This window comes from Pecten maximus, chromosome 3 (assembly GCF_902652985.1).
Source record: "Pecten maximus chromosome 3, xPecMax1.1, whole genome shotgun sequence".
Classification (NCBI taxonomy): domain Eukaryota; kingdom Metazoa; phylum Mollusca; class Bivalvia; order Pectinida; family Pectinidae; genus Pecten; species Pecten maximus.
Genome location: NC_047017.1, coordinates 14,599,257 through 14,614,732, shown reverse-complemented (window position 1 = coordinate 14,614,732; position 15,476 = coordinate 14,599,257). Strand labels below are relative to the sequence as shown.

Sequence of the window (15,476 nt, the reverse complement as noted above, 5' to 3'; positions counted from 1 at the left end):
AATATTTCTACTTGAAGTATTTTACTTATGCTTTTTTTTTTAAATATGTATATTTTTTAAGTCATAAAATACGCGTTTGTGTAGAAGCACATGTCCGGATTTTGCTTGAAATTTAGTATCGAAAGTTTATTTCCTGTTAAACATAAATAGAGGACACACGTGAAAATGTCAAGAGTGGAAAGATAACAGTCGCTTACAGGTAATAAAACAGGGATGCGTTTAATAAATAGCTTAAATATTAACTGTTAGAAGGACCCATTCTTTTGAAAATGTATTTTCATTTATGTCAAGTTATTACAACTCGTCAAAGTTACGGCATCGTGTTACATTTCCAAAGAAGAGTTCCACTTCGTATTTTGATCTAAATCAAACTTAGAATAGAATAAAGTTAGGAGTGCATGATTTTTCATTTGCTTTCAGTGGAACACATACTTGTACATATACTACAAATATTCATACCCTCCGGCAGGTCTGAAACACAGGTACTTGGGGTCAAGAACTAATAATAATTGAAGTTATAGTCAAATTGTCTGATTTTAATTTGTAACATCATTTCTTGTCTATTTATTCACCGAAACAACATTGGAATCGATTATAAAGCACTTTTTCAAAAATTATCCGTTTCTGGTTGTCATAATAATAGAGACAATTTGAGTATAACTTTAGTTCCAGACCCCAAGTACCTGTGAGCTATATATAAGGGACATGTGTAATAGGAGTGGAAAAATGCACGGCCAGACCGGGGTTCGAACCCGGGACCTCCGAACACTAGCCGGATGCTCTACCGATTGAGCTACCTGGTCGCCGATGATCGACCCGGTCCAGTTCCGCTACACTCTTCCCTCCTATTTTTTTAAGTCTTCGACCCCGAAGACTTCACAACTCACAACCCAGGTTCGGGTATCCCCTTGTCAAGTATTCACCTCACTTGAAACAAGGTTTGGTCACAGGCACCAAATGTAATAGGAGTGGAAAAATGCACGGCTAGACCGGGGTTCGAACCCGGGACCTCCGAACACTAGCTGGATGTTCTACCGATTGAGCTACCTGGTCGCCGATGATCGACCCGGTCCAGTTCCGCTACACATGTATATAAGAATAGTCTTTAATGATAGAATTAGCCATTAATATCTATAAAGTCATAATAAATAGGTATTTCATGACACTATGACTAATTACATGTCCCTGTGTGTGGAATTTTTATGGATGCCCTAATTTGGATGTTTTTAGTTCAGGGCTTATAGCACAATATTGGATTGCAGGTGGTTCCAAAATCAAATAATTATAGTTTTTGGCCTTGGTTAAATGAGAAATAACACACAACATAACAATCACTCTGTTGTGCTGTACCAATCAAGCTAGCCCGAGTTGTCTCTGGCCCTGACACCATGTCTGGTGTAGGTAAAAGAATACCAAAATCACTTTTGAACAGCAATGAACAAAATATGTTAATATGGTTATCACCTCATGTCCACTTAAGAAGTTTTTATATCTTGAACACTGCATTGATAATATCATTGTTAAATTTGGTATTAGCTCATCATTTTTATTTGTGGAAATATAGAAGAATTGAAACATTCGGTAATGATTCGTAAACAATACCAGAAACATATATTACATGTTTCTGACAATACATAGATTATAGCCATAAGTGAAACAACTGTGTGTTCAAAAATATATTTGCTGAAATAGTAGCAACTACATGCTTGTCCTTCTAAAGTATTCATGTAGTGTGCATTATCAAGGAAAACTGATAAAATATCTAGAAATTTTCCTGTGCTGACGGATGAAATACAGGTTCCTTTAATCAAGTCATACATAGCAGCTAGGATTTGAGCACAAATTGTTTCATTCATGTTAAAAAAACTGTTACTTGTCTTCAGTAAATGGCTATATACTATAGAAATATAAATGAATGTATGCTTATCCAAATGTACTACTGTTTAATTAATCTGTTTTAATTACTAATAATATGTAAAATATTAATTGAGTGTATCTTGTTTTACTTTTGTTTTCCAGATCTTCTCTTGCTGGCTTCATGTAATCATGGTGATGAAATTTCCAGAAATTCCCAAGTCTGTTTTCAGACTCAGCTTATTTGGAACCATATGTGGAGCAGTAGTCCTTATCAAGTAATATTACAAAAATAATAATAATAGTGATAATAGATAAAAAAAAAAAATGAATAAAAAAAGAAAAATTAAAAAAAAAACAAAAAAAACATTGACAACATAAACAAACATGTATTATCTACCATTTACACAGTGGCTGCATTACTTCAGTCATGTTACAATGTTAGAAATCAAAAATTAATTGTTTGTACTTGATTGTATAGAAAATAATAAAGATATACATGTATAGACATAAGCACTTAAGAGATCAATTTCTTGTTGCTGGTATGAATTAATTTTGATTTTTTTTTCACAGCAATGATGACACAAGTTTATAAACTTATTCATGTACATTATTTGTCAATTTTGTTGGCTTCAATGGAAGCATGCAAGATGGTTTGAATGTTTCACTAAATAGGATAGACTAGCCATGTATCAATCATCAAGTTTTTAAGAATTGTCCAGCTGAATGCTAATCCTAGATTATCTCCCCTAGTTGGAAACTTTACAGACCAAAATTTTAAAGATCAATTTTATTTCTGATTTCAATATTCTAGAGACATGGGTCTGTCTATAATTAGGACTACTCAGAGGAAACCCATGTTGTTCAATTAACCTTTTTATAAGGTTTTTCACTATTTGGACATTTTTATCTCATTTTGGAAAGAAAATTGGAAATGAGAATGGGCTCAATTTTGGCCCCAAAAGTCCTCAGAAAAATCCCTGCTTCATGTCCAATCAGGAAATAATCCTGGTCATCAGGGCAGCGCATTAATCGCTGCACTAACACATTGCCATTTTTTATGTTATGTAAGTATAAATCAAATTAAAAACACTATGATAAAAAATACAGTGTTTTTCCCCCCCCAAAAAAAGAAGTCAAACAATTAACATTTTATATTGAATATTGATGAATATTGATGAATATTGATTAAATTATTTTTCAGGGATTACACCAAAGGGAGAAAATATAAAAGTGAGGAGAGGATGGCTGGAAAAACAGTGATCGTGACGGGAGCCAACAGTGGCATCGGCAAGGCAACCAGCCATGATCTCGCAAAAAGAGGTCAGTAATGCTACAGTAGTAATCCTGTAAAAAGCCCCGGGGGCCCAACACATCAAATTTGACTCAAACTAGGAAGAAGTTTTATTGCAGGACCATGAAGTAATATTGACCCATCAATTTGGTAACCCAAAATAATCCCTGCATACATGTATATATTTATTATGTATCAGACTATCAGTTGTTTAAATATACAGTAAATATTTTATATCTTTTTTTTTTTTTTTTTCTTTATATTGTTTGAATTTCTTCTTTGTCCCATGTGTCAATTATACATATCTATGGAACATCTAACAAGTCCCTGTGTAATGTACTATACATTTAGACATGTATACTGTTGACAGGTGCTCGGGTTATAATGGCGTGCCGAGATATGGGAGCATGTGGAAGGGCTAAAGATACAATCATTAAAGAAACTTACAATCAAAATATTTGTTGCAAGTACCTGGATCTCAGCTCAATGCAGTCCATTCGCAAATTCGCAGAAGAAATGAATAAAGGTAAAGGATTTTAGATCCGAACCACCCTTGAATGGTGAAATGGAAGTAAATTGGAACGGAAGTCCTGTATTCAAATACATGACCAAAGATAATATTAGGTGACAGTAAAATACATTGAAACCTTTCTTATCTGACATTCTGTCTTATATGACCACTGAATATTCTGACATTCTGTCCAAACTGACCCTGAGTAATCTGACATTCTGGCCAATTTCATCCCAAATATGTGACGTCTTTTCTAATCCATCATAGCTTTGCAATTCCATTTTTCAAAAAATACTTAAGAAACGACTTGTTGATTCCATCTTCTTGTCTTACTTGACCAATATGTTTCCCAAAGGTTGTCAGATTATACAGTATTCACTGTAAGGATAATTTATACTTACATCTTAAATGTAAAATTGGTCAATTTCATTCTTAACCATTTCACTTATTGGATTGGTTTGTTTCTCTACAATCAGCTATGATGGGGAGACAACTCTTCAATCAGTCACTATTTAGGCTTTACTTTAACTCCCTTGGGATTGAACCTGTTTGATTTGGGAAAACAATCCAGTGTAAGCTGCAAATTTTGGTAATTTGACTTTGATATAAAATAATTTCATTAATTTCAGCCCAAAAAAGCCAAAAGAAAAAGTTACTGCAAAGTGAAATAGCTGAACTTTGGAAATTGGACATATAAACTTTGTGTTTTAAATACCAAAAATTGGTTTAAATATTTTGATTTTTGTTTCTTTAGAGAATCGTGTAGACATTTTAATCAACAATGCTGGAATAATGATGTGTAAGCGGGCACTGACAGCAGAGGGCATAGAACTACAGCTGGGAGTCAACCATTTTGGTAACTACAATGAAACTGTAATGTATAACATTTTTACTCGATAACAGGTTTACTTTGCGTGCATTTGATTTTTGTTATATTTGTGACGAATAGCTTTTCTCATTGGGGGTAGAATTCGCTATATTCGTGACGAATTCAGAACTCTGACATCAAAATTGCGAAATATAATGTCAGATATATGCGGGAGCTATGTCCATCTAACAGGAAAACAGCACAGCTTTATACAAGCCAGATATCTTTCACTGACAGCATATCGCTGGTATTCAGGACAAAATGCTGTTAAAGTAAACATGGTGGTAATTAATCCTGCCTAATACAATAATCAAACATGCGTCAAGCCAAATAGATATTTTACAAGTGTAACACATCACTGTGTCATACTTCTGGGTTTTAATTTCACTTTGTTCACTTGTCAAGGTATTAGATAGCTAAAAGATTAATGGTGGTTTAATTACGTACCTAAATGTCATCCATTTCATTATAATGATCATTGTATGGACACATTTTAAGTAGTCAGTGTCTTTCAAAATAAAAGTATCACAAAAATTAAATCATCAGTTTATTATAAAAAAAATCTTAAATTGTGGGGTTGCTGAAATAACCAGTTATAAAGTATCTTGATACACCTTATCAGAACTAATTTCCTGATATTGTCTTATACATTTACTTTGTAATAACCCGTCTCACATCCGTGGAGGTAGACTCACAGAATTTCACAGGGACTTGGCACGAATACCAAACCCACAGTCTATACACAATGTATTTGTACAGCATGCATAACCATTTGGAAAGTCCCTGTGCATATTTCTTCAATCATGTAAGTTATGCATTTAAGTTTTTTATAACAAAGCTAAATGGTGTTATAGTGTTGCCATGCAATATTATAGTGATATCTTATTCTCTTTGTAGGAAGTTTCCTCCTGACCCACCTTCTACTGGACAAACTGAAAGCATCTGCCCCCAGTCGGATAGTCAATCTAACAAGTTTAAGTTATAAAACCTCATGTATCAATTTTGAAGACTTGAATTCAGAAAATAATTACAGCGAAAGTGAAGCATACAAACAGAGCAAGTTTGCACTTGTCCTAAGCACTAAGGAATATGCTAAGAAACTTGAAGGTAAGATCGACAAGACTACTGTCATCCAATAAAAATTCTGGCCAGCACAATTCAGCATAATATTGTACAACATGAAATATTGGTGGGCATTTTCTTTTGTGATCTCAAGCTATTAACATAAGGTCATGGTACAAACTTAAGTGGGTACCACATTCATTCATTCATTCATTCATTCATTCATTCATTCATTCATTTTCATATGCATTTATTCATTTTCACAGTCTTTCATTTTCACATTCATTCATTCATTAGCTCACCTGCCCGAAGGGCAAGTGAGCTTATGCCGTGGTGCGGCGTCCGTCGTCCGTCTGTCCGGCCGTCTGTCCGGCCGTCCGGCGTCAACTTTTTCATTCAAACAACTTCTTCTCAATAACCAAGAGGCCCAGGGACTTGATATTGGGTCTGTAGCATGCTGGGGTGAAGGGCTACAAAGTTTGTTCAAATAAATGACCTTGACCTTCATTCAAGGTCACATGGGTCAAATAGGCTATAGTCCTCAAACGACTTCTTCTCAATAACCAAGAGGCCCAGGGACTTGATATTAGACCAGTAGCATGCTGGGGTGAAGGGCTACAAAGTTTATTCAAAGAAATGACCTTGACTTACATTCAAGGTCACATTGGTCAAATAGGCTATAATCTTCAAACGACTTCTTCTCAATAACCAAGAGGCCCAGGGACTTGATATTGGGCCTGTTGCATGCTGGGGTGAAGGGCTACAAAGTTTGTTCAAATAAATGACCTTGACCTTCATTCAAGGTCACATGGGTCAAATAGGCTATAATCTTCAAACGACTTCTTCTCAATAACCAAGAGGCCCAGGGACTTGATATTGGGCCTGTAGCATGCTGGGGTGAAGGGCTACAAAGTTTGTTCAAATAAATGATCTTGACCTTCATTCAAGGTCACATTGGTCAAATAGGCTATAATCTTCCAACGACTTCTTCTCAATAACCAAGAGGCCCAGGGACTGGATATTGGTCCTGTAGCATGCTTGGGTGAAGGGCTACAAAGTTTGTTCAAATAAATGACCTTGACCTTCATTCAAGGTCACATGGGTCAAATAGGTTATAATCTTCAAACGACTTCTTCTCAATAACCAAGAGGCCCAGGGACTTGATATTGGGCCTGTAGCATGCTGGGGTGAAGGGCTACAAAGTTTGTTCAAATAAATGACCTTGACCTACATTCAAGGTCACATGGGTCAAATAGGCTATAATCTTCAAATGACTTCTTCTCAATAACCAAGAGGCCCAGGGACTTGATATTGGGCCTGTAGCATGCTGGGGTGAAGGGCTACAAAGTTTGTTCAAATAAATGACCTTGACCTTCATTCAAGGTCACATGGGTCAAATAGGCTATAGTCTTCAAACGACTTCTTCTCAATAACCAAGAGGCCCAGGGACTTGATATTGGGCCTGTAGCATGCTGGGGTGAAGGGCTACAAAGTTTGTTCAAATAAATGACCTTGGCCTTCATTCAAGGTCACATGGGTCAAATAGGCTATAATCTTCAAACGACTTATTCTCAAACACCAAGAGGCTCAGGTACTTGAGGTTGGGCCTGTCTGTAGCATGCTAGGGTGTAGGGCTACCAAGTTTGTTCAACTGAATGACATTGACCTACATTCAAGGTCACAGGGGTGAAATATTTTTAAATCTTGCCGTAGCCAAGAGTCACCAAGACCTGATATTAGGCCAATAGTATGCTGGAATGAAGGACTAGAATATTTATTGACATGAATAAACCAAGCTTACTCTGATATTTGAATAAATTGGTTATCAGCATAGTATCTGTAGAAATGACCTCAATCAACTGCAAATTTGCTGTAGAGCCAGGTGAGCGATACAGGCCCATTGGGCCTCTTGTTCATTCATTTATTCATTCATTTTTCATGTTCATTCATTCGTTTTCATATTCATTCATTCATTCATTCATTGTTACAGTAACCAAACTTTGTTATAAATGGCAAATTTTATAGATTTCACCTTATGAAATTTTCATGAAGGAAACAGAGACCTATATACAGTCTAACTTCATTAGTTCAAAGTCAGAAGGGCCATGAAAAATAAGATATCCAGAGTATATTCTATATAGAATTCATACTTTCGTAACTAAATTATTACTTTTAGTGAGCAGGGTCTTCGTGTTATCAGAGTTCAAGATAACGTGGTTTGGACAGAAACTTAATTCTTTAATTGCAGTAATGAGCTTTCATTTAACTCAAATGTTTGATAGCATATCTAGGAATTACACTAGTGAAAGAAAAATGTTTTATGTATGTTATTGATGGTCAATGGAATTATATATCATTGATACCTGTCAAGGACTGAACCCTGATTACAAGAATACCATATATTTCTCGTACTGGTGACATGGTCCCTAAACAGTGTTAGGCTGTATTAACAACCATCTCAGCATCTGTATCTGCAACAACAGGTACGGGAGTAACTATCAACTTGGTGTACCCCGGAGTTACCAAAACAAAAATCAGCCGACATACAGACTTACAGAAATCCTTCTTATCATGGATCGTCCTGGGACCTGTGTTCTGGCTTGTAGAAAAGTCTCCAGAGGAGGGCGCTCAGACAGTTATCTATGCGGCTGTGGAGCCAAGTATTGAAAAAACCAACGGTAAAATCTTCATGTAAGTTTTGATTTCAGTATGGAAAATCCCACGTTTTACAGCCTTGTTGACAAATCTGATAATGATGATTGACCTAGATTTAGATGTGTCCCAATATCTCCTGATTTCGGATTTTGATCTTCTTCTGGTATAAAGGACAGGCTCTAAGAGTTGGGAGGTAGCATAATTTTTATGTAAGATAAAAACAAGTGTTTTAGTATACTGTATACATGGATATTTTTGTGATGGGGAAATTTTCACTAAATACATGAAAGCCATTCAACCGTGAAAATTACCTCCACATTTATCATTTTTTGATTTATGAAGAAATAACCATGTCTGCAGTATGTTGTAGCTAGTAAAGGCTGGCCTGAATTAAATCCTGTCCTAGCAAAGCTGGTTACAACCAATGACAGTTCAAGGAACAAAAATAATATCTATATATTTCTTTAACAGATAGGGGATAGAAGACTTATTTACCTAGTGTCTGCTGCAAAAGCTGTAATACATGTATTTGGCATAAATATATAGTCATATATGTCCTTGTTTTTGTCTTATGTTTTTATAATAAAATATGTGTCATTTTATCTGTTTTAAGTGACCTAGAAGAACAAGAAATCCCCTACCTGCGCAAGACAGACGAGGCAGATGGAAAACGACTTTTCGCAACCAGCCAAAAATGGTCACGGATCACATGACCATGGAGGGTTTTAGGGATAAATTAATAACATAATCACCATAACATTAGTTTTCAAAATTCTAAGCTTAGGAACTGCTGTTTTGTTTTCTGCTGCTCGAATATTGATCAGCATCAAGTTCAAGGGTATAATTTTTAAGTACTTTACAGTAAAGAGAATTGAATTAGAACCATATACATACACCTATCTGAATTTATAGATGCACATCTGACAGAATTTGAAAGTATTTTTCAAATTCCTTTCTAAGACTTCTTTGGTATAGAATTTTGCTGTATTTACTTTGTTTTCGAAATTGACTAAATGTTGTGTTCATTGTCTAAACGTTCATTGACCAAATGTTCATTGACTAAATGTTCATTGACTAAATGTTCATTGACTAAATGTTCATCAAAATAATTGATGCCAATGATGAGTGTGAGATTTTTGTAAAGTATTAATGTCTGGTTTTTGAAAGACTTATCAAGTGAAGTATTTTAACAGTTTACATATATATAAAGGGATATTCCTCTCAACTTAGGATTTCATAATACTTTCTATAAAAATTGCACAAAAGCATTTATTTAATGTTCTTATGGAAATGGTATGCCTCAATTTACCATATTAATAAACATGAGATAGAAAGTCTGTAGAGATCTCACAATATGGATTTACAAACATCCAGGTAGCTCTGATCGCGTCATAACAGGTTTGAACTAGCACTAATGTAATGGTATTTTCGTTATGAAATCATTAAACTCTATACAATGAGCTGGCAAGTTGAATATCAATATTTTTGGATTGATGGTTTTACTATGCATAACACTCACCCCTCTCTTTGAAGTGGCCACCTCAATGAAGAAATATTGGCACAGATATATGTTATTGACTGACAGGTTATGTGTTGATGTTAAGGAAGAAGTTGCAGATAGACTGTATGCCTAAACAAGCAGTCAGATTTCCTGTAGTGAGGATGTGTACATTGTATTATTATTATTACAGCCAACAGGAATTTTTTATTCTTTGAATGACTGCAATAACATGATAATGTTTTCTATGCCTGATATGATGGATGCTAGATTTTATCAGAGAAAATGTGTCTGTGATTGTATATTGGTGTGTATGATATTTATAAAAAAAATGACATAATGTGAAATAAATCTAATTGTGTTTGACTACTTTTGTGTGTTTCCAGTTTTTCTACATCCAGACATACATTAATGGATGTTACGTCTACATCCAGACATACATTAATGGATGTAACATCTACATCCAGACATACACTAATGAATGTAACATCTACGTCCAGACATACATTAATGGATGTTACGTCTACATCCAGACCTACATCAATGGATGTTACGTCTACATCCAGACATACATTAATTGATGTAATGTCTACATCCAGACATACATTAATGGATATTACATCTACATCCAGACATACATTAATGAATGTAACATCTACATCCAGACATACATTAATGGATGTTACGTCTACATCCAGACATACATTAATGAATGTAACATCTACATCCAGACATACATTAATGGATGTTACGTCTACATCCAGACATACATTAATGAATGTAACGTCTACATCCAGACATACATTAATGAATGTAACGTCTACATCCAGACATACATTAATGGATGTTACATCTACATCCAGACATACATTAATGAATGTAACATCTACATCCAGACATACATTAATGGATGTTACGTCTACATCCAGACATACATTAATGAATGTAACATCTACATCCAGACATACATTAATGGATGTTACGTCTACATCCAGACATACATTAATGAATGTAACATCTACATCCAGACATACATTAATGAATGTAACATCTACATCCAGACATACATTAATTGATGTAACGTCTACATCCAGACATACATTAATGGATGTAACGTCTACATCCAGACATACATTAATGAATGTAACATCTACATCCAGACATACATTAATGGATGTTACGTCTACATCCAGACATACATTAATGGATGTTACGTCTACATCCAGACATACATTAATGAATGTAACATCTACATCCAGACATACATTAATTGATGTAACGTCTACATCCAGACATACATCAATGGATGTTACGTCTACATCCAGACATACATTAATGAATGTAACATCTACATCCAGACATACATTAATTGATGTAACATCTACATCCAGACATACATTAATGGATGTAACATCTACATCTAGACATACATTTATGAATGTAACATCTACATCCAGACATACATTAATGGATGTTACGTCTGCATCCAGATATACATTAATGAATGTAACATCTACATCCAGACATACATTAATGGATGTTACATCTACATCCAGACATACATTAATGAATGTAACGTCTACATCCAGACATACATTAATGGATGTTACGTCTACATCCAGATATACATTAATTGATGTGATGTCTGCACCCAACTGTACATTAATTGTTGTGACATGTATAGCAAGATAAGCATTTATTTATGTGACGTTTACATCCATATATACATTAATTTATGTAACATCTACATCTAGATATACATTAATGTTTAATTACTAAACAATCTCAGAAGTTTAAATCTTCCAGACTTTTTGTTATATGATATAAATACCTTCTTGTGGGGAAACCCAAATCTGTCTGAAGTACTGAATAATGAGATTTTTAACTACGTATGCAAATACATTTAAGATACAGACCGTTTTTAGCACCTTAACATATCTTTCTTAAGAAATACAACTTTAAAATTTTAATCAATTCATGTGGCAAGCAGGTAAAAAATGTTGTGCTAAAAATTGGGCATTGAAACAGCTGTCAACAACCAGTTTTTAACTATTTTCTTTCTTTTTTTTCTTTCTTTTTCTCCTTTGCTAATCCTTTCCAACAGTGCTATTTATCCAAATAATTACAGTCGGACTTTGTTGTCTCGAACAGGAAGAATAATCTGTTCGGAAATCATATAGCAACGTATAATCTTAAAAAATTGAATACACAACTTAAATATTATTGAGTCTATATTATTAAAATAGATACAGTCCCATTTCTAGCAATCAGGAGAGCTCGAGATAACAAGGTCCAATTGAAATTGAAATTGTAATTCTAATTCACTGTAAAGTATTTACAAATTTATTTATAGCTAATATGCAGCCATGATTCACTGTTAACGTTTGATGTATGTTCAGGAGAGGGCCTCGATAAGTTTTAGAACTTGTGCCCAAATCCTATTTGTCACTATAATTATGAACCAATCAAAGGCAAATAAATATGTTTAAACCAATGGATGTAACATCTACATCTAGATATACATTAATGGATGTAACATCTATATCCAGATATAGAGTAATTGATGTAACATCTACATCTAGATATACATTAATGGATGTAACATCTATATCCAGATATAGAGTAATTGATGTAAAATCTACATCTAGATATACATTAATGGATGTAACATCTATATCCAGATATACATTAATGGATGTAACATCTATATCCAGATATAGAGTAATTGATGTAACCTCTACATCTAGATATACATTAATGGATGTAACATCTATATCCAGATATAGAGTAATTGATGTAACATCTACATCTAGATATACATTAATGGATGTAACATCTATATCCAGATATAGAGTAATTGATGTAACATCTACATCTAGATATACATTAATGGATGTAACATCTATATCCAGATATAGAGTAATTGATGTAACATCTATATCCAGATATACATTAATGGATGTAACATCTATATCCAGATATAGAGTAATTGATGTAACATCTATATCCAGATATACATTAATGGATGTAACATCTATATCCAGATATACATTAATGGATGTAACATTTATATCCAGATTTACAGTCATTTATGCGACATCTAAATTAGATGTACAGTTATCGGTGTGACATCTATAACCAGATATATATTAATTGATGTAACGTCTACATCCAGGTGTACGGTAATTAATTTGACAGCTATAGTAATGGTATATAGAGTAATTAATATGACATCTATTGCCAGATATACTTGTTTGTTTTTGTTTAACGTCCTATTAACAGCCAGGGTCATTTAAGGACGTGCCAGGTTTTGGAGGTGGAGGAAAGCCGGAGTACCAGGAGAAAAACCACCGGCCTACGGTCAGTACCTGGCAACTGCCCCACGTAGGTTTCGAACTCGCAACCCAGAGGTCGAGGGCTAGTGTTAAAATGTCGGTACACCTTAACCACTCGGCCACCGCGGCCCCTGCCAGATATACATTAATTGATGTGACATCTATCTGTAACCAGATATGGATTAATGTAAGTTTCGGGTAAGTTTCGGGTCTAGCGAGATTAGGTTGAATTTATCCTTTAAATGGACTATATTTTTTTTCTAAAATGTTACTTGTCGAAGCATAGGACATTCTGATGGTTTTGAGTTTGATTCCAGTGGCCTAATCTGAGTTTCATCTGACCCTGACACCAGACTTGGACATTCTGACAGACAGATATCTGTTCACTCTGGCCCTAACACCAGACTTAGACATTCTGACAGACAGATATCTATACACTCTGACCCTGACACCAGACTTAGACATTCTGATAGACGGATGTCTGTACACTCTGACCCTGACACCAGACTTAGACATTCTGACAGACAGATGTCTGTACACTCTGGCCCTGACACCAGACTTGGACATTCTGACAGACAGATGTCTGTACACTCTGACCCTGACACCAGACTTAGACATTCTGATAGACGGATGTCTGTACACTCTGACCCTGACACCAGACTTAGACATTCTGACAGACAGATGTCTGTACACTCTGGCCCTAACACCAGACTTAGACATTCTGACAGATAGATATCTGTACACTCTGGCCCTGACACCAGACTTAGACATTCTGAAAGACAGATGTCTGTACACTCTGACCCTGACACCACACTTAGACATTCTGACAGATAGATGTCTGTACACTATGACCCTGACACCAGACTTAGACATTCTGACAGACAGATGTCTGTACACTATGACCCTGACACCAGACTTAGACATTCTGACAGACAGATGTCTGTTGTTGTTCAATATCTGTCGGAATGTCCTAGTCTGGTGTGTAGGCCAGAGGAAATTCAAAATTCAAAGTCTTTTGAAGACACAAAACTGTGCGTTAGCTTCTTTGATACATTGTATGTATAGTTAGAGGTGTGGTGTCACCTTCCTGACCACGTGGATTTTCCTCGAGGTCCGATTTTCCACAGTAAGATCCCTCGCGCGCTTCCATCCGGGCCACCAAGCGTGATTAATATAAGTTGATGGAACTTGTTTCGCAAAATGTTGTAAAATAAATAAAATTTACATAAAGTAGAACCGGAATGTATTGTTCAGCTAGATCGGTTCGGAGGTTCTCTTGTGTACATTCCAACGGAAACATAGATAGAGGGGGCAATGTACCGACTATTTCTTCTATAAAAGGTGAAGACAAATATATATTGTGTGTGATGTGTTATCGGAGTTCTCGCACAGCTTTGTGGTCATTTAAACGATGGTCGGATCGTTTTGTCGAAGTCGATGCATTTGGTAGTCACGGCTTCTTAAACTGCATTTCTTGAAAAAAAGTGATATGATGCTCTTCATTGTAACAATCTGCAAGTTGGTGGATCTAGCCCTGAAGCAACTCCTGAACCCTCCAAAGGTCACTCTTAAGAAGACCTCGTATACCTTTGGAAAATATACGAGGGCTGATTGGTAAGTTGTGAGCCTCGTATTAAAGGATTTGAATTTTGCCGGACATATTGTATTATTTTTCAACGTAATCCCCTTCAATATCTGTACACTTTTGCTAGCAGTGTTTAAGGACCTCAATGCCACTTTATAGAACTCCTTTTCTTGGCTGTTCAGAACGTCATCCGCTGCATGTTAGGGTTAGGGTACCTGAAATTATTTCTTTGTTTTGACGGGCATTAGTTTTAAGAAGGTTGCCAGTACTTGTGTAGCCAGGGCTCGCACGGAAGAGTTACTTGTTTCTCCCATTTTGACAGTTAGTGATATTTTTCCTTACAAAGGTTTATCATATAGCTGGCCTGGAAGGAGTAGCTGCTTGAACATTTCCCCCTTTCTGACATTTGAATGATATATATTTCTTTCTTGGTGAGGTATATTATTTAGCTAGATCTGAAGTGAAAGACACACTTACTTGAATCTGTTCACACAGTAAGCGGGGTGTATACCGCCTACCACATATGTCTGGATTTCATCGTAACCATATCCATGACCAGATATCAATTATAATTTGTCTGTTGCTAAATACCCTCTATTTAATCACGCGTAATAATTGGAGATGGCCCACTAAACAGACAAAAACATTGATAGAATTGTCTTTTGGATATCAAAAATATGTATTCTCCATAACTCAGGAAACGGGTCTGTCCTGTAGAATCGGATATGTATATATTCCCGAAGCTTGTACTGCCGATATATTTTATGATGCAATATCTTTGTGTTTCAAAACTACGAACGTTGGTCTGGATTAT

The 15,476-nt window shown here is 35.4% G+C and overlaps 1 protein-coding gene across 1 annotated transcript; it reads left to right on the top strand.

Moving 5' to 3' along the window:
- The first annotated feature begins 124 nt into the window (after window positions 1-124).
- LOC117323308 (retinol dehydrogenase 13-like) lies at window positions 125-10,113 on the top strand. Its single transcript, XM_033878447.1, has 8 exons — window positions 125-199; window positions 2,020-2,132; window positions 3,059-3,177; window positions 3,519-3,674; window positions 4,414-4,515; window positions 5,425-5,634; window positions 8,073-8,280; window positions 8,858-10,113. The coding sequence occupies exons 2-8, from the start codon at window positions 2,047-2,049 to the stop codon at window positions 8,955-8,957; spliced, it is 981 nt and encodes a 326-aa protein (XP_033734338.1). The 5' UTR covers window positions 125-199; window positions 2,020-2,046; the 3' UTR covers window positions 8,958-10,113.
- The last annotated feature ends 5,363 nt before the right edge of the window (window positions 10,114-15,476 follow it).

Bases quoted from the DNA above. Each gene is read 5' to 3' on its own strand.
- LOC117323308 (XM_033878447.1), top strand. From the start codon at position 2,047: ATGGTGATGAAATTTCCAGAAATTCCCAAGTCTGTTTTCAGACTCAGC. The intron at 5,635-8,072 runs GTAAGATCGACA...CTGCAACAACAG, and splicing joins ATATGCTAAGAAACTTGAAG to GTACGGGAGTAACTATCAAC. The intron at 8,281-8,857 runs GTAAGTTTTGAT...ATCTGTTTTAAG, and splicing joins ACCAACGGTAAAATCTTCAT to TGACCTAGAAGAACAAGAAA.